Here is a 21,012-nt window from a genome sequence, read left to right as displayed (position 1 = left end):
GAGAGTGTGATATAAGTATCTGAAGCTTAAAGTAGAGGGAGTTTCAAGAAGGAATGATCAAATGATAGAGGTGAATCATACTGGTTGAGGATTTGAAAAAATAATAATAGAGCAGCTTCATTAGGGTAGTGTGATGCCAGGCATCATATTTCAGTGATTGAGGGCTACTTGGGAATGAAGAAGTGGAATGGGCAAGTTCTAGCTACTCTTTCACAAATTTTGCAATAAAGAAAAGGGATAAGTGGGCATCCGTTTGAGTGGGCCTCCCTGGTGGTGCAAGGGATTAAGCACTGCATATGAAGCAGTCCTCAGCTTTTGCAGCACAACTTCAATCCCTGGCTGGCCAGGGAGCAACCCACATGGCACAGCAGACCTCTCCTGTCTTGCTTGCTGCTCCCCTCAGCAGTGTACTTCGGTTGGTCTGCCTGTTCTATTCCCTGCTGTGTCTCTGGTGAATCCTCTCACCCCTCCTCTGCATCTCTGGCATGTACCCCAGTTCTTGTATGCATAAATAAATTAATCTTTTAAAAAAAAGTGATCTTGAGAAGAAATTTGAATGTTTGGAGCTTGAAAGAAGGAAGCTATAAGAAGGGGATAGTCAAGATCATATGGCGGTGGGGAGAGAGAACTGATTTGTCTGTAAAGTAGGATGCAGATTATCAGTGAAGGGTGGGGTTGATTTAGTGCGTTTGGGAGTGCTAGAAGTTTCACTCAATCATTTTTTTTTTAAGATTTATTTATGCATACAAGAACTGGGGTACAGGCCACAGGTATGGGGTGGGTGAAAGGATTCACCAGAGACAGAATGGGGAGCAGAACAGGCAGACTGTTAAGGGGAGCAGTGGGTGAGACAGGAGAGGTCTACTGTGCCAAATGGGGGATCGAACTCGTGCTGCAGTGGCTGCGAATACCTTCATAGGTTGCTTCTTAACCCCTTGTGCCACCACGGAGGCCCTTGATCTTTAACTTTTTAAATCACCTTCATGCTGTTTTCATAGTGTCTGCACCAATTTACATTTCCACCAACAGAACACAAGGGTTCCTTTTTCTCTATACCCTTGCCAATAGTTACTGTTTCTTGACTTTTGATAATAGCTATTCTGACAGTGTGGGGTAAAATCTCATTGTAACACTGAATGCTTTTGGCAAGTGTCTTGACTATTAAGCCACAGTTTAAAAATGAAGTGTTCCAAGTACCTCATAGAGTTGAGAATTAAGCTCCAAGTGAGATCATGTGTGTGAAATTCTTTTTTAAGTTATAGAAATTTTTGTTTGCATAGTTCCTTTTTTCCCTCTGTTTAGGAGTTTTAAGTATTTTGAAACTTAAAAACAAAGAGGATATGATCAGTTCCATAAACATTTTTGAGCACTTAAATATGGGTGAGGCATTGAAGTAGCCACTCTGTGTGTATAAAAAGAGTAAGTGGACCTCCTTGATGGTGCAAGGGGTTAAGCACCTCCTTGGTGGTGCAAGGGATAACTATGAAGCTATCCCCAGCCTCTGCAGCATGAGTTCGATCCCTGGCCTGCCAGGGAACTACCCACATGGCACAGCAGACCTCTCCTGTCTCACCCGCTACAGTCCTCAGCAGTGTATTTCAGTGCATCCACCTGTTCTGTTCTCCACTCTGTCTCTGGTGAATCCTCCCGCTCCCCTGCCTCTGGACTGTACCCCAGTTCTTTTTTTTTTTTTTTTTAAGATTTATTTATACAACACTGGGCACAGTCAGAAGCGCGGGAGTATGAGAGAATTCACCAGAACCAGAGCGGGGAACAGAACAGGCAGATTGACAAAACACACTGCTGAGGGGAGCAGCGGGCGCGCCAGGAGAGGTCTCTGTGCCGTGTGGGACCCTCGCCAGTGACCGGGGATGGAACTGGCGCTGCAGAGGCTGCAGGCAGCTTTGCAGCCCAGCACTCAACCGCTGTGCCACCAGGGGAGGCCCTGTACCCAGTTCTTGTGCATAAATAAATAAATCTTTAAAAAAAAAAAGAGTAAGAAATGGGTCTTGCCTTCAAGAAACTAAAAACCAAGAGGGAGTGACTGCTTTGTATTCAACTAAATATATTCTAGGATACAGTTTGGTAATATCTGAAATGGAGGTACAAAATAAAATGGGGTGCAGAAATGGATTGTTTGATTGCATTTGAGAGACAGGAAAGGCCCCAGTGGGAGAGCAAGAGGTAGGAGGTATAGGTGGAGTCAGATTTTTTTTTTTTTTTTATAGAGGCATGCTTTATTTATTTGTTTGCTGGTTTGTTTGTTTTGTTTTTTTGTTTATACAAGCACTGAGTACAGTCAGAAGCGCGGGAGGGTGAGAGAATTCACCAGAGCCAGAGCGGGGAGCAGAGCAGGCAGAAGGACCGAAGTACACTGCTGAGGGGAGCAGCGGGCGGCAGGAGAGGTCTGCGCGCCATGTGGGACCCTCCTCCCGTGGCCGGGGAGCAGCCGGGGATCGAACCGGCGTCGCAGAGGCCGCGGGCAGCTTCGCAACCCAGCGCTCAACCGCTGCGCCACCGGGGAGGCCCGGAGTCAGATTTTTTTGTGTGTGTGTTATAGTGTCATTCGTTGGGATAGGAAACAGAAAGAAGGAATAACAGCTTCTAGGGAGATGATGATTTTGGCTTTAGACATGTTAAATTTGAGGTTCTGACATGTGTTATAGTTGGAAACATGACTTGGGAGAGCAGGTGTAGATTTGGTGTATTCTTTGTGGATCTGTTGGGTGGAGGAATGGTGGTAAGGTAGGTAAACATTTACTCAGCTTCATCATAATATACTGCATTTCCATTTAATTGACTATAAGATGTCAGATATTTTAATATGCATAATTATGTGCCACTAGAAAAAATAGTATTCATTGAGCTATAACACATCACTGATTATAAGATGCGTTTGGATTTTAGAATTGTGAAAATATAAGAAAATATCACAACATCTTAGAGTCAGTGAAATACTGAAGCTAACATTTAATCAACCTTTGCTCTTTGCCTTGCTCTCTGCTAATAACAGGTAAAGATTAAAATTTAGTTCTCATAATTACCTTGTTAGTTTAGTTATCTTTATTATTGTTATTTTACTGGGCCCATGGAAGTTAATTTCAGGACTGTAAATCTGAATTTAGATATTTCTGTGTTATAAATTATAAAATAGAAAATTTGTAATAAAGGATAGTGCTTTGGAACATGAAGAAAACATATTTTATAAATAATGTTAGGGGAAATATGGCTTTGTGCACTGTTGGATGTGAAAGCAGAGTCTCACTCCAGCTGTGGTTTGTTTGCTTAGAATATATTCAGGTACAGCATTATATCAGGTGCTTTATAGGATAGAGAATTTACTAGTTACATAGTGTCTACAACTTAAATTCCTTTTTTTTTTTTTTTTGCAGGGGGTTGGAGTGGACATATAGTATAGTGCATTTGAGATTCAGGAGAACTCTTCTTGAGTCTCACTAAAAAACAAAAAAAAATTGAGTCTTTTGCCTTTGCTCAGAATCATCTTCTGTCCATGTGAAAGACAATGACTGTGCCATTCTCATTTGGAGCAGTGATTCACTTGAGATTGTGATAGCAGTTTATAAGCTATTTGAAAATGCATGTGAAGAACCAAACAAAATAGAGAAGGGAATGTATTGCTGCCTCAGTAATGAAGTGAAATAAATAAGGCAGCCGATATTTGATATTTGAGGATTGGTTGCAAACAATGTGTTTGTGGTGTCAGTATCTGTTGCTTGCTAGCAGAACTTAAATTTGGAGTACTTATGACTTTTCTCCTTTCAGGGTGGTAATAGGTATTTCTTGCTGTGATATATAAATGCTGTTTCTGTAAACCCTAGACATTTTGGGTTTTCTTTCTTGAGATCAGCTTCTATACTTTGTTTTACTGGAGATGGGAGGCATGCTATTCAAAACAACCCATATATGCACACTACACTTTAATGACTTGAATTCTAGTTTATCACATGAGGTATCTTAAACAGGACCACAGTCTCTTTCACATAGTAATATCTAGTAAGCATTTGTTTTGACTTCATGTTGATGGATCAGCTGTGTATCAGCAGTTAATATCCTGTGGGCTTCCTTATGGGATATTGAATGGATTTTAATAGATACCAAAAAATAGTTATGATTTATGTCCAAGGTAAGAGATTTTACTATGATGGCTTTGGGTTTTTGTTTTTTTAATTAAAGATTTTATTTATTTTTGTGTAGAAGAACTGGGGTGTAGGCCTGAGGTACAGGGGAGGAGAGTATGAGAGGAGAGCATGAGAGGAAACAGAATGGGGAGCAGAGCAGGTGGATTTACTGAAATACACTGCTGAGGGGAGCAGTGGGTAAGACAGGAGAGGTGTGGTTAGCTCCCTGACTGGGCATGGAACTCGGGCTGTATTGGTGATAGTGCTGAGACTTAACCCATAGGCCACCAGGGAGGCTCTGATGGCTTTAGGTATTGAAGTTGAAACATTAAACTGGGTGAAACAAATTTTTCTTTACATTTAGCTATACCTGTAAGAGTTAGTTGGCTAATTAAGGTATTAGGTGAATAGACGGGTAGGCTGAACCTATAATAGACAACTGTCTTTGTATAACCAAGCTTGTATTATTTGGGGTAAATAGTAACCATAGAAATCTGATTGTGTATTAATGTAAACTCTACCAACTGAGATATTTTTATTTAGAAAATATTTTAAAAGACATATTTGAGTACTTGTACATAGTTATAACCTGGACTGTGTTTACTTTAGAATTAGTCATTGACTTTGTTAGTTGAAGTTTGACGTAAGTACTTGTTTGCCTATTGGTTTGAGAAGGAGCCTACAGGTAGTAATTTTTGTTGATTCTTTGAGAAATTAAGGTTTTTTTTTTCAAGGATAGGTAACACATTTGGGTATATTTCATCAATATGCTCTTTATTTTTTTAACTTTCAGTTATTTCCTAGTCTTTTTTTTTTTTTTTTTTTTACAGCGAGCCCTTCTTGGCATTCTCTATGAATTTTTTTTCTTTTATATATATATATATTTTTAAGATTTTATTTATTCATACAAGAGCTGGGGTGTAGGCCAGAGGTTCAGGGGATGAAAGGATTCACCAGAGATAGAGTAGGGAGCAGGACAAGTGGATCCAGTGAAGTACACTGCTGAGGGGAGCAGCAAGTGAGACAGGAGAGGTCTGCTGTACCATGTTGGTCACCTCCCTGGCCAGGGATCGAACTCATGCTGCATAGGCTGGGGATAGCTTCATAGTGCAGTGCTTAACCCCTTACACCACCAGGGAGGCCCTCTTACTCATTTTTATATACACAGAGTGACTACTTCAATGCCTCACCCATAGTTAAGTGCTCATAAATGTTTATGGAACTGATCATATTTTCTTGTTTTTAAGTTTCAAAATACTTAAGCTCCTAAACAGGGAAAAAAGGAACTATGCAGTGGCTGAGGACAGCTTCATAGTGCTGAGTCTCAACCCCTTGTGCCACCAAGGAGGCCCTTAATATGTTCTTTAAGTCATAACAAATAGCTGTGGAGTAAAGTGTAAGCTTAGAAGTGATATTTAAGACCTTTTTAGAAATGTAGATGAATGAATGAAATCATAGATATGTTGATTTGCAACACTGGTTTTGTTTATTACTCTAATCACACTGCCATATTTTTACAGAATTTATTATATTTTCCTTTGCCTTGCTTCATGTGGACATAAATTGAAGCATTTAGCTGTTTCATTTGGTGTGGACTTAATATAAATATTGCAGGGGAAAAGCACAGACTATAAAAAATGTGGGTTTGGAATCTGCATTTGAATTTTTGATTTCACTGTTTATTTAGATCTGAGACTTTGGGCAAGTTACTTAACCTCTCTCTCTGTTAGTTGATTTGTAAAGTGGAAAATGTATACACAGCAGTGTTTTTTCAAACCAGACGCATGATTCATTATTCCTGAAATCAGTTAAGTTGGTGACCAGCATCAGGGAAAAAGGGAAAGTATTGTTTTAGAAGTTTTTGTTTCATAGTATACATACTAACATATACAGACACAATTCACACTATGTAAATGCATAGGAACTTTGTTGCAGTGTAATATCTATTATCATAGAGTAAGTTAAAAGAAAGTTTGGAAAACATTTTTCTACAGTGTCCTTAGGCCTAGCTTATATTTCCTTTGTCACAAATAGGCACTGAAGGAAAGATGACTGATGATAAATTTGTTTGGAACCTCTGTCATTGTTGGATTTGGTTGTGTTTATAGAGATTTGGTTTACAATTTTAAGAGTTATAAAATAAAAGGTGGTTTGTTACTTTGAATTTTTTTTTAAAGATTTATTTATGCATAGAAGAACTGGGGTATAGGCCAGAGGTGTTGGGGGAGAGATGATTCATCAGAGACAGAGTAGGGAACAGAACAGGTGGAATGACTGAAATACACTGCTGAGGGGAGCAGCGGGCTAGTCAGGAGAGGTCTGCTGTGCCAAGTGGGTAGCTCTCTGCCCAGGGATCGAACTCATGCTGCAGTGGCTGTGGTTAGCTTCATAGATTGTGTCTTAACCCCTTGCGCCACCAGGAGGCCCTATTACTTAGAATTGTTGTTGAATTATTATTTAGAAAATTATTTGACACATTTTTTGGGAAGTATTATTTTGGGAACTCAATGGGATGGGTGTAAAAATTTATATTACCTTGGAGTGTAATTTGGCAATACCTAGTAAAGTCAAAAGCATGTATGCTCTGCAGCCCAGTGATTCCAGTCCTAACACTGTGTCAAAGAAAACATGCAGGAGGATACTCATGACAGCACTGTTTGTAATGGTAAGAATTTGGTAAAAGGCCCTCCTCAGTGGCACAGCGGGTTGAGCACAGCGCTGTGAAGCTGTCCATAGCCTCAGCAGCACTGGTTCGATTCCCAGCCGGCCAGGGAGAGTCCCACATGGCGCAGCAGAGCTCTCCTGTCTCGCCCGCTGCTCCACTCAGCAGTGCTTTCGGTCCTTCTGTCTGTTCTGCTCCCCGCTCTGTCTCTGGTGAATCCTCTCACCCTCCCACGCCTCTGGCTTGTACCATAGCTATTGTATAAATAAATAAATCTTAATAAAAAAAAAGAATTTGGAATCAAAAGTCCTGTGTAGAAGTTTGGGTAAGTATATTGTGGCATATTTATCAAATAGAATGCAAGCAAAACTAAGTTGAATGAATAAACTAAATTTCATTTATCAATATTGATAAATCTCAAAACCAAAATGGGCAGAAAAGCAAGTTGCAGACAGATACAATATGATAGCATAAATTTAACATTTAGAAACATGCAAAAAACATTACTGTGTGTTATTTATTGGTATACACATATATATTAAAAGTATAAATTTGGGCTGGGCTGATACATATCAATATCAGCATAGTGAATATGTCAAGGGAGGGAGGGAGAGAATGGAAGTAAGTGGGGATTTTAGGTGTATTTGGGTTGATCGGCCTGTTCTACTGCCCACTCTCTCTCTGGTGAATCCTCTCACCCTCCCGCGTCTCTGGCCTGTACCCCAGCTCTTGTATGCATAAATAAATACAAATTAAAAAAATAAATATTTAATACATTTCTCTAAAATGTTTAATGCCCAATTCATGGCACAGATTACATACTCAATGGTAGTTATTAAAAATAGCACATTGTTTTGGGGTCCAGAGTGCAATGAAGTGTCTAAGAACTAGGTTTACTCTACTTAAGAGATATTTCCAGCCTGGATAAGAAGAAAATTCAGTATAGACATAGGTTAGAATACATATTGTAGAATTATTGCTTGGTTGGTTCTATAATATAGAATCATAGGTTCACCCTAGACATGTCTCTCTGTAAATGTGTATCTACTTCTTACTATGCATGTTATTACATTGCTTTTCCAGGATGATTCATAGTATTTGTGATTACCCTTAAGAGCACCCTGTGGTTTCTCAGATGGATTTTTATAGTTGTGTACAGCTTCAGTGTATCTTAGGTTGTTTCTTGCCTTCGCTGTGTTGCAAATGTCCTCTGCTGATCACTATAAGCAATTTTTTGAGGATCCTGGTTAACAGTGTTTTGGTACTTATTCAAAGATCTGTTGTACCATACATTGTAAGGCTGCAATCTATATCCTCAGTATGTTACAACACTGTATGTCCAGCCCTGTTGGATAGAAATCTCTGATGATTAAAATGTTTCATGTCAGTGTTCTTCAGGGGTGACCACACTGACATGTAACTATTGAACTTTTGAAATGAGGCTAGTATGACCTGGAACTGAATCTTCAATTTTATTTAACTTTGATTAACATGTGGACAGTGCATATGTGGACATAGCTCTATTTATTGAGAAGATTGCTAGGTATGATTGTCTAGCACATTACTGAATTTACTGAGTCTGTTTTCAGCTATGCAAAAGGAGACTAATAACCCCTTTCTTGCCTTAACCACCTCTGAGGATCCTAGGGACAAGTTAAAGAATATATGAAAGTCTGTTGAGAAAAGACCAGTCATGTGGGGTATTATGTATTGAGATGTTATGTTTTAAAACTATGCTGCTTATTTGACTGTAATTTTACTTTCTTAATTAAAAATTTTTTTTGCATAGAAGAACTAGGGTACAGGCCAGAGGTGTGGGGATGAAAGGATTCACCAGAGACAGAGTGGGGAGCTGAACTGGCAGATCTACTGAAATACACTGCTGAGGGGAGCAGTGGGTGAGGCAGGAGAGGTCTGCTGCCCTATGTGGGTCACCTCCCTGGTGGGCCTGGGAATAGAACTCTCAGTAGCTGGAGATAGCTGATAGCGCTGTCTTTAACCCCTGCATTACCAGAGAGGCCCCCTAAAGGTTATTTTTAGTTGTACTAGTTTCCTAGGATTGCTGTAACTAGGTACCACAAACTGGGTGGCTTAAACAATGAAAATATATTCGTCTCACAGTTTTGGATACTCAAAGTCCAAGATGATATCGTCAGGGTTAGTTCCTTCTGAGGGTTGTAAGAGAGAATCTGTTCATGCCTCTCTTCTTACTCCTGTTAACTTGGCAATATTTAGTATTTCTTGACTTGTAGAAGCATCTCTGCTGTCATCTTTAAATGGTATTCTCTGTGTGCATGTCCCAAATTTCCCCTTTTTATAAGAATTCCATTCATAATGGATTAGAAACCACCCTAATGGCCTCATCTTAACTTACTACATCTGCAAATAGTTGCTGGGTGCTTACTTCACCATATAAATTTTTGTCACCAGCCCTTGGCTGATTGGCTGATTCTTTCCTTACTCAGAATTGTTCCTTCCAATGAAATACAAAATCAAGTTTAGCACAGCAAGTGGAGACTTTATTCATTGATCAAGGAATGGAGGAGGGTGAACTTATTCTTTAAGTATATATTCCCCCAGAGCAAGGGCATGCAGGGTCCTTTATACGGGAAGAGTTAAACTTCATAGGCCTACGATGGGGTTCTAGTGGTCATGCCCAGAAGACTTTTTTGCACTTGGTGCTGTTGCACATGTCTCTTTTTGCATTCACCACTCCAGTTCCATATTGGGGATGGCTGATGTGATTTGTCCTGTGGTTATTAGCATCTTTTCTTGGGTCCTGTAAGCAAACATAGGAGGGGCATGGTAAATGGAGTAGTTGGGCCTTCTTGCCTGGTGACATTTTAGGGGGACATAATTCAACCTATAACAATATTATCTTTATATAATTTTAATTTATTTTTTAATTGTGATAACATTAGGAGTCCCCTGTCAGATCTCACCATTGTAGGTCACCCTCCACCAAATCACCCAGAGTGCACCACCGTAGTCCTCCATGCTTCCTTCCCTCTTTTTTCCTACTCCTCCCCCAGTGATGTTATTTGATCAATTCAAAGAAAAATGAAAGTCTTGTTTAATAAATATTTAGCTATATTAATTAGCTTGGACTGCTACAACAAAATGCCATAGACTGGGTGATTTAAATATTGGGCATGTTTCAAAATTCTGGGGACTGGGACTTCCAAGATTAGGGTTCCAGCATGGTTGAAGGTTGGTGGAGGTTCTGTTCTTGACTTGCAGATGACTGCCCTTTCACTGTATCCTCACACAAGAGAGAGGAGGGATAAGGGGGAAAGGGAGAGAGAGAGAGCGTACTTGCTAGCTTTCGGCATTCTTCTCATGACACTAATTCTGTCATGAGGACCCCACTTTCATGATCTCATCTAAACCTACTACCCCAAAAGAAACTTGAGGACAGAGAGAAGCCTTTTCTCTCTCTTTGTGTTATGTGTCACAGTGACTGACAGTATGCACTTGATAAATATTGAAGAGATAATATAGCATGTAAAAACATGTAAGCACGTACCATGTAAAAATTAACTTGTAAAAACATCTGTGCATCAGAGACTACTATGCTTAGTTGCTGTCTTGGCTCCAGAAACTCGTTCCCAATTCTTTATATGCTTTACTTTGTCTAGATCTTTTTGATCATCCATCTCTACCTTCATTACATTAATGCAAGCCATTATCATCTCTTGTCTGGACCACTAATAGCGTCTCAACTTATCTTCTTCCTTCCATTTGTGTTCCCCTGAGATACATTCTCCAAACAGCAAAATACACAGCTTGCTTCTCCTCTAACACTTATCTCACCCTAGTTTTTTTTTTTTTTTTGGAGGAGGGGAGGCATGGTGAGGGAGGAGAGGCTTGGAGTCAGAATACCATTGGGATGTCTAGCCCAACTGTGTACATGGAAAAATTGCAGTCTCTGTACCCTCACCTAAGCAGAAGGAGGAATTTTTATTCCTACAATGACTTTTGGTTTTCTTCATTCTCTTTGTATCTTCCAGAACACCTGTTAAACTGCTCTGTAGCTTACTGATTGACTGTTCTTAGGCCTGATGATCATCCTTGATTTGATCAAAGGAGCAGGATGGTGAGGTCATGTAAATATGGTGTTGAATACATGTAGAATTACATGGGTGGATTTTCTTAGCTCAGGACCAATGGTAAGGTTTTGTTTTTGTTTGTTTTTTAAAGCAGGGCACCAAGAGCCCAATAAATTAGTTTTATGTAAGTGTGCGGTGTTTGGGTTTAGAGTTCCTGGATGACAATCTTTTGTTAACAGGATGTAGATAGATGATACTTTTCATTAGAATATATAGTCTTAGATTGATCCCTTCTTTTTAAAATTAATCTTATCTGATAACTAACCTTTTTTGGTGACAAATTCAAAGGCACTTCTTGCTAGTCAGTGTGCTGAATCAACTCCTACGGTCAGTTGGCTGACAGATATCACAGTTAATGTATCTTTAGGTCAAATATTTGACAAATATAAAAATATAATACAACAAAATATACAAATTAATGGTTACAACTACATATATTAAAATATGTATTATGCCAGATTGAAAACAGCACAGTGGGATTATATGATTCCTGTCTTTTCAAATTATTTTAAATAATAAGGAAATGGCAGTTATTGCATTTGAGAAGTATATTCTTTAATGCTAGATTCTGAAACAGGAGGGCTGCATACAAGGAAAATAGTACTGAAAGGCTTTGGGGAAGTTGTTTCATGAGAGGACAGGGGAAGTCAACCATCCCTTGTGTCTGAGGAACTAGGTCACTAGATACAGACTGTGAAGAGGATTATTTCCCGTAATTTCAGAGTGCCAGTTGTAGAATGGATTCTTCAGCAGGGTCAGAGCAATTCAGAAGCTGAGGTTACAGGGTTTTTAAGGATCAACCAGTATAGCCTATCTTCTCTTATTTCTCCTTTTTATTTGTAAGGAGCCTGGGACCAAATATTTTGCTTGTGGTTTCTCCCATTAGCCCTGATTGCGAGGTTTTCCTGTTGGCTGGTGTTTGAAGAAATCTGTTCAGTCATGACTATTTTTTTTCCTCTTCTTTTAAAAATGGAGATGTAATTGACAAATAAACAATATATTAGTTATGACTATTTCTTTTCTATACATCTTGCTTTTCTCCTTGTTTTTATATAGAATAGTGTGGTATTAGATGATAAGGAAGAATTGTGTGCTGTAGCTAGAGCTCCTCCCAGTTTTGACTATGAAATACTATTGTACTTTTAGCATTTTTAAAGATTATTTATGCATTCAAGAACTGGGGTTCAGGCCAGAGGTGTGGGAGGTGAGAGGATTCACCAAAGGCAGGGGGGAATAGAACAGGCGGATTGACTGAAATACACTGCTGAGGGGAGCAGCAGGCAAGACAAGGGAGGTCAGCTCCCTGACCAGGCCAGGCATCAAACTCACACTGCAGTTGTTGGGAAAGCTTCACAGTGCTGTGTCTTAACCCCTTGCGCCACCAGGGAGGCCCCCCTTTCATGACTTTTATTTTAAAATGTATATGTATTTTCCATCCATCCACCCACCCATCCATCCACCCACCCATCCATCCATCATGCAAACATAATTTATTCCCTTATTTTCTTTTGAAAATTCTAAAGCTTTGCTTCATGTAATTAGATAATTTAACATTTAATCAATTTTCTAACATCTTGCTGTTGTAAACATTGCTTCCATTTATTAGCTAATATATACTTCCCCCCCCTGCATCTGTGAAAATCTGTAGACTAAATTCCCAAATGTGGGGTTGCTGGGAGGAGTTTTTTTCTCTCCAACTTTAGTGAGATGTCAATTTTTTCTCCAACTATAATTTCCACATTGAAACATCGATCAGTTATAAGTATTTGAATTTTGACCAATATATAGTCTTGTAACTGTTACAGGGCAGGAGGAGGGGTACCCTGGTATCCCCAAACCTGCCCACTCTAAATGGGTTCTGCCTTCTGTCACATCAAGAGAAAACATATTGTAGTGTGTAAGATCGCTAATGGAAAAGCACTTTCATATAATTAGTGTGTAGTAAAGAGAAGGGAAAGAATAAAATAGTTATCACATGAAACACCCAAAGTTACCTGTCCCCTTGTGGGTAAAGTCCCAGCCAAACAGGGGTGGCCCACAGCAGGACCTCTGAGGCCCAAAAGCTTGCCACAAATCTACAGAACCTTCTGGTGGGGATCCATAGGAAAGGGGCAGAAGCAGCCAGACAAGTCTGAAAGGAAAAGAGCAAAATCAAAATCAAGGTTTTCCTCTTCACCAGTCCCCACGTCTGTTTCAAATGTCTCCTTCCATGTCCAGGTCCCTGCTGCTGATAAAAGGCTGAGAAGCAAATGCAGCTTCTCCCCTCTCTCTGCAACATGTGCCTCCTGCACGTCTCCTTTTTCCTCCTGCTCGCTTTCAGTCTTGTCTAGCTTCTCTCTGTTCAGCCCCACTGTCCCTTGGGTGGGGCCAGGAACCTGGAACCACCACTTTCCCTGGGGCCCACCCTGTTACTTAACTACTACCAAGGTGAGGATATGGAATAGTTCCAGCAACCCCCAAAATTTCCTTATGTACTGCTGTACTTTCTCTTACAATTTTGTTTTTTCTAGCATGTCATGTAAACGGAATCGTACTACAGCATACAACGTTTTGTGTTTGGCTTCTTTTAGTGAGCAAAATTTGCTTCTCAGATTCAACTGTATTGTTGCACATTGTCAGTTTTTCCTTTTTAAATTGCTGATTAGTGGCCTTTGCGTAGATATGCCACACTTTGTTTATCCATTTGCCAGTTTATCAGGACATTTGGGCTCTTTGTAGTTTTAGGCTATTAGGAGTAAGGTTGCTAAGAACTTTCATGCCCAAGTATTTGTATGGGCATAAGTTTTCTGGGGTAAATTCTAAGAAGGATAGTTGCAGGATGTTTTGTGCCACTTTCAGTCTATCAAAACCAGTGTTATGGCTGGACTGGTCCTTGTTCTTACTAGGATTGCAAGATGCCCTTCAACAATAACCATAAGGAATTATTAAAAAAAAAAAAGGTAGGAAAGAGTGAGTTTGTGTTCATGGATGAATGCACTTGGGGATTCTGCTTTTATTGGGATGAAGGGTGGAGGTTTAGTATTTTTGAGCTCACTATTGGTGAATTTTAAACAAAAAGTCGGAATTTAAAGCATGGGAAGCGAAAGAAAGAAAAAGAAAAACCAAATAACCAGTTATTTAAGTCAATGAAGATCTGTAAAACAAAGGAGCCACTGAGGGGAGGCAATCTGACTCTCTATCTAGTCACATGGCTGGCAATGGTTTACTGAAGCTGGTTCTCTTTGAAGTAGATGCCACAGCATCAAAGCTTAAGTCAGGCACTTGAATTACAAAAAGAAAAGCCAACTGTCAGGGTTTACAATATGATAAGTGTATGTTTAACTGTAAGAAATTGTTAAGCTGTTTCTCCAAGTGATTACACCATTTTGTATTCTTACCAGGACAAAGTGAAAACATAATTGTTTGTATTTGCTTTTCCTAATTAACATCCTTAAAGAGGGAGTGTGTTGGTCTCAGCTTTTGGCTAGCCTGTGTTTTGGATACTCTCAGGTGGCATCTATCCTTGGTTTGGGTCTGCTGTGGTAGGATGGTGGGGGTGGGGAGGTGTAGTACAAAATCTCTACTTGTTCATGCCCTTCGTGGTGACAGAATTGTGGAGGGAGTGGTGTGGTGGCGGTGCTGGTGCGTAAACTCCCAAGTTGTGGCAGCAACAGTAGCGTCAGAGCATTGTATGGGGCTGTATTGAAACCAGCAGTGACAGCCATTTTTTGTTTTAAACGTCAGGATTTTTAAAATCTAGTTTAACCCAAGTTCACTAAGATTTTCTGCTATGTTTTCTCCTGGATGTTACACTGTTTTAACTCTTGCATTTAGTTTGATTCATGATTCATAACATGTTTTGCTTGCATATGGTATGAGGTAATTTCAGAAAATACGTATTACTATAGTTGTTATAGGGCAGCCCCGATATTGAACGGGTTGCCTGGCTGTGGGTCCTCACCCGTGCGCTTAAACGGGACTTATTAATACTCTACTACAGGCACACACAAAAGGTTAATAAAAGGTTTATTTACAAGGGAAAAGGAAATAAGGAAAATGTACAACTCAGGGAGAAAATAGGGAAATAAAGTCTTTAATGCGTCCTACCCAATCCGACAACCTGGAAACCCAAAAAGCACTCTCAGAGCTGGCCATACGCTGAGAGCTGGCGGAGAGCCAAAATGGGGGAACCCCTCCAAAGCCCAAGAGTCTGAATTTATACCAAGCTGGCTGCTTAATCCCACCCTTAGGTCCCAGCCACCTTCCCTTTGGTGGTGATGGGATTTGGAGTTCCCAGTGTCTTTGGCTTTGGCCTGGGGTGGGGGTGGAGTCCACAAAGCCTGTATGGAATTAGCTTTAGGACATCCTTCCCCCCCCCAACATAGTTATATAATTGTATATTTTATATATCTGTTTTTGTTCCATTGATTTGTCTGTTTTTATGTCTTTGCCAGTACCACACTATCTTATTACTGAAGCTGTATAGTAAGCCTTGAAATAAATGAGGAATAATTGGAAAGTCATTGGCTTGTGCTTACAGAGGGCACTTAAGTGGGAGATGCATTTTGATTCAATGAAGAGAAATGTATTTCAGTACTAAGTACTGTTTGGAATGAAGAGACTCACGAAAGGTTATTAATGATCCATCTCTTGGAAGTGTTAAACTGAGTTTGGATGTCAGAGAAGCTGCAGCTTTCAGTTTAATGCGGGACAAGAAGCAAGCAGATCTGTCACCTCCAGTGTCCTTCTCAGGGAGTTCCTTTTATTTTTTTTTTTCCCCATGACACTTAACCCTATCCTCATTGATATTTTTGGTGTTTTCTGGAGTTTTGCAGTTTTCCTGACTTTGCATATAGTCTTTGACTTTTCCTAGGAGCTGACATGCTACATGGGATTCTTTCTTGTGCAGTTCTCCACTGGTGTTTGGAAACAGAATTCTTGGTGACCATTTGAATAGGAACTCCTCTTGATATCTGCTTATTTCCTCCCCCCCCAAAAAAAAGTTACTTTTCACTTTTGTTTATAACTTGTTTTCTAGATCTGGTCTGTTATCCTCTTCTTTTGTTGTAAACGGAGTGGAGTGTCTGTGATAGGTTTTAAATAAGGGACATATGTAACTTACACCTTAAAAAGATTATCTAACATGAAACTGGTTGCCTGCTGTAAGAGTAATTAGCTCCCTCTACCTCCTTGAAGAAGTGTCTTCATTAAGTAAGATTAGATTGTATAACTTGTAAGGGCCCATCTTCTCTGCCTTTCAGGTTTTTTTTTTTTTTCCCCAAAGATTTATTTACTTATGCATACAAGAGTCGTGGTTCAGGCCAGAGATGGGGGGGGGGGGTGAGAGGATTCACCAGAGACAGAGTGGGGAACAGAACAGGCAGACTGAGTGAAATACACTGCTGAGGGGAGCAGCGGGCGAGACAGGAGAGGTCTGCTGTGCCATGTGGGTTTCCCTCTGGCTGGCAGGGGATCAAACTTGTGCTGCGGAGGCTGTGGGTTGCTTCATAGTGTGGTACTTAACCCCTTGTGCCACCAGGGAAGCCTGCCTTTCAGTTTTGATCAGAAGTCCTGTTAGGGAGAAATGATGTCCTGAGCTAATCCCATACAGGCTTTGTGGACTCCACTCCCAGTCCAGACTAAAGCCATCAAGACATTGGGAAAGACAAATCCCATCACCACCAAAGAGAAGGTGGCTGGGACCTGAGGGTGGAGTTAAGCAGCCAGGTTGGGTATAAAAACCAAACACGTGGGCCTTGGGGGGCTCGCTGTTGCTTGCCTCCTGGCTTCGCGGCTCCTGGCCTGCGGCCAGCTCTCAGAGCGCCATTTGGGATTCCTGATCGGCGGATCGGGTAGGACTCATTTAAAACTATGTCTCCCACTTTTCTCCCAGAGCTGTACATTTCCTCATTTCCCTTTCCCTTGTAAATAAACCTTTTATGAACCTTTTGCGTGTGCCTGCAGTAGAGCATTAATAAGTCCTTTTAAGTGTGTGGGTGAGGACCCACAGTCAGGCACCCCGTTTTGTATCGGGGTTGCTCTACAACAGTTTGGCGCCCACGCGTGGGTGAGGACCCACAGTCAGGCACCCCGTTTTGTATTGGGGTTGCTCTACAACAGTCCCAGCTTGTTTTCTCTTCCTAGGACTTAGATTTAAAAATATAGTCCTAAGTCTATCCTTGGCACATAGCATGTCCTCAAGAAATGCTGGTTAAATAAATGTACAAAAATTCTTCATGGTGTCCTTTTTTTCTCTTACAGTTAAAAGAGCCAAATTCCAGGGTTCACCAGGTAAGGCTAGCCTTTAATTATTTTATTATGTCCTTTATCCCCCATACATGATACGATTTAAAAGCAGTCTTTCAAAACATCATTAATTTTACTTAATTCATTACTTAAACTCAACTGAATTTATTAAATTATTACAAAAGTAATATAAGGAGATGTTGGTGGAGGGGTGTACAAAGTTTTAATTATGAAAAATGAGTCATTTCTAGAGATCTAATGCACAAGAATTTATACTTCTCACTATATATTTGAAATTTACTAAGAATAGATCTTAAGTGTTCTCAATACACACTCATTCTTTTTTACATTTTTTATTTTATATATTTTTTACATCATTTTTCATTTTTGCACAATGTATGCATTTTCTTTTTTTTCATTTATTTATACAAGCACTGGGTACAGTCAGAAGCTCGGGAGGGTGAAAGGATTCACCAGAGCCAGAGCTGGGAACAGAACAGGCAAAGTAACGAAACACACTACTGAGGGGAGCAGCGGGTGCAGCAGGAGAGGTCTGTGTGCCATGTAGGAACCCTCACTGGTGGCCGGGGATGGAACCGGCACTGCAGAGGCTGTGGGCAGCTTTGCAGCCCAGCGCTCTACCACTGTGCCACCAGGGGAGGCCCAAAGATATGCATTTTCATCTTGGTTATAGTCCCCATACAATTCCCACCACCCTTGTTTTGATCCTACTCTCTTCTCCCGCTCCCCCCACCATGCCCTAGTGTGTCTCTGGTTTATTAGTCTTTTTCCTGGTCCCTTATTTAGGTTTTCTAAATTCCTGCTATGAGTGAGACCATCCTTTTCTTTCTGGCTTATTTCACTGAGCATGATCCCTTCCAGCTCCATCCCTCTTGCTGCAAATGGCATGGGTTTATCTTTTTTGATTGTTGAGTCATATTCCATTGTGTATATGTACCACATCTTCTTGATCCAGTCATCTATTTTGGGGCATTTGGGTTGTTTCCAAAGCTTAGCTATTGTAAACAGTGCTGCTATAAACATAGGGGTGCAGGTGCTCTTTGGAATTGATGTTTCTGTGTCCTTTGGGTAAATACCTAGGAGTGGAATTGCTGCATCATGTGGAAGCTCCATCTTTAGCAGTCAGTACACACTCATTCTCCCCACAGATCCCCCCCAGAAAATGGTAACTATGTGGTGGTACTGAATATGTTAATTTTCTTGATTGTGGTGATATTTTTTCATCTGTACACACATTAAGTCAAGTTTTATAACTTAAATATATATAAATTTTATTTGTCCATTATACTTTTCAGCAAGCTGGGGCAAAAAATTAATACTGTTGTAAAACATTAAAGAAATCTCTCTCTCATACCTTTGTCTCTCTTCCTCTCTTTCCCTCCTTCCCTCTCAGATCCCTTTTTATCTAGTAAATAATTAGTCCGTGTATCTCTTGACCAACTCAATTCAAGTTCATGACTTAGAAGTAATTATTTAGAGGTTTTTAATATGCTTTTGCAAATCTTTTTTCTATGTGTATGCATGTATACAAAAATGGTTCAGCTAAACATATCTCTGCAACACATAGGAATACCTTCTCTCTGTGTGTATATACATATACATATACACACATACACATATACATATGTCTGTATAGAATTTTAAAACATACAGAATTTTGTTGTAGATTTGTACCTTTGATACCAAATGCCGGCCTCAGTTTCCCTCAGCCAATGAAAGGAAACAGAGTTTGAGGAAAAGGAAAATGGTTTAATTTGTTGATAAATGAGGAGGGCAGCCGACTCATGTCTGAAAGAAAACCGTCCTGCTCTTGGGCAGAGTGCAGGGGTATTTATACAAAGGGAAAAAAGGAGGGAGATGGGCAAGGGTCTGCAAAGGGGAGGGGAAAAGGGTAAGCACGAGAGGGGTGGGCTCCAGCTTGCTTTTTTAACTGCTGTATTCCTTGGAATGCAAGAAGACGAACCAGTCATACACGGGGGGGAATTGCAAGAAATATGGGAGAGACAAACTTGCTAATGCTTATCTGAGAGATGGGTCATAAAGAAGGCAAACTTGTCAAATAAGGGGGGAATTGCAAGAAAAATGGGAAAGACAAACTTGTTAATTCTTATCTGAGAGACCAGTCATATGTAACTGCATCACCTTTAAGTCCATGATTGAATATTTAGGTTGTTTCCAGCTTTTGTCTATTATAAAGAGCAAATGTTCTTATGGATTTATCATTGCTTGCAAAATGTATCCTTATGCTAGAATCAGAAGTATAATTGCTGGGCCAAAGGTGTATATATATTTTTTTTTCCCAAAGGTATATTTTTAAAAATACTGGTAGTTGCTGCCAAACTTCTCTTATGAAAATTTTTGCTAGATTGTACTCTGACCAAAGTGTGTTTATTTTTCCAAGTCCTAATCAACATTAGATAATATGAAACTTTTTAATCTTTGTCATTTTGTGGGTAAAAAATGGTTTCTCCTTAATTGTTTATAGCAGGTTACGAAGATATAGTGTAGTTACTGCTGGAGAAAAAATGAGTAGCTTGAAAACTCAGAAAGATCTGAAAAACTGAGTCTTGCATATATCTCAGTAAAGTCTCGCATATATCTCCTGCATATGTCATCTGTAAAGACACATACCCCAGTGCAAAGAAAATGAAGGAAAAGATGAACAGCTGGTTGCATTATGATTAACATTTTAATATGGATAAGCTAGAATAGGAAATATCAATGTATCATCTTGTGTCTCATGAAGCTTTTGTTTTAGTTTATATGTAGTAATGTATGGCTAGTGAGGGAAATATAAAGGATAATAAACTTTAAAACACTGTTTACGGATTATGCTTTTAAAGATAGTATATATTTTACAATTTTTTGCAACTCTGCTATGCTTAGAATGATACTATATTGTACAGTGTTACTTCATTTTTTTCCTCTATATGTAATACATTAATTTGGATAGTCCTTAATTGCAAGGGCTATGCGATATTGGATAACAATCTGAGTACTAATTATATCTTCATTTTGTATTTTTTTAAAAGATAAATTTAACACATATGTCACCCTGAAAGTGCAGAATGTGAAGAGCACAACTGTAGCAGTTCGTGGGGATCAACCTTCCTGGGAACAAGATTTTATGTTGTAAGTACTTTGTAGCAGCGGGCTTACAATATTTGATAATTTTGTAAGGTAATCACATTGTATTAAACAAACAGAGCATGTATCTAAGATTTATAAAATGTGTTAACTATTTAAACCATATTTATGTTAATATATATTAAATATCCTTTCTGAAAACTAGAGTTCTAGGGACAAATGAGATTGTGTGGTAGGTGATGTACATCTGCAGTACTGTTCTCTTCTTGGATTTGTAATCCATTCTTAAGATGAATTATGAATGTGAATAAATTCCCAATTTATATTGGTGAAAATACTACTTAGATGTATTTCCCCAGTGGTCAGAATTAGTATAGTACAAATACTTAGCATCATACTAAATGTAATCTTTCTTTGATTCTCAGAACACTCCTTGAAGGAATGTGGGTGTGCATGTGAGAGACTGTGTGCTCATATGTACCCAAGTCATCTGCTTTAGAGGATGAAGATTTCTGTGTTCAAAATCCTTTTTGCTTTAGTAAAACTCCTACACTCAGATAACTGATAGACATCTTGTTTTCATCTAATTAATAAAAATGAGTAAACATTGGTAGAATTTCTTACATGTGACACAAATTTAATATATTGTAAGCTCTGGCTTTAAAAGCTTGATTTTCCTTTTTCTTTTCCCTTTAAGTTTCAGGAAAACCTTTTCTTTTCTTTTTTTTTAAAGATTTATTTATATAAGCACTGGGTATAGTCAGAAGCG

The 21,012-nt window shown here is 39.4% G+C and overlaps 1 protein-coding gene across 1 annotated transcript in view; it reads left to right on the top strand.

The window, feature by feature from the left end:
- LOC311172832 (protein unc-13 homolog B-like) overlaps positions 1-21,012 on the top strand; it is a gene marked incomplete at its 5' end in the record, with an annotated part of 105,156 nt that overhangs the window by 11,268 nt on the left and 72,876 nt on the right. Inside the window, 2 exons of the mRNA XM_084236359.1 lie at positions 17,151-17,180; positions 20,189-20,288. Coding sequence (XP_084092485.1) covers positions 17,151-17,180; positions 20,189-20,288 — 130 coding nt within the window. The remainder of the gene's footprint in view (positions 1-17,150; positions 17,181-20,188; positions 20,289-21,012) is intronic.

Source organism: Talpa europaea, assembly GCF_964194135.1.
Source record: "Talpa europaea genome assembly, chromosome: 7".
Lineage (NCBI taxonomy): Eukaryota > Metazoa > Chordata > Mammalia > Eulipotyphla > Talpidae > Talpa > Talpa europaea.
This window is presented reverse-complemented; position numbering and strand designations above follow the sequence as displayed.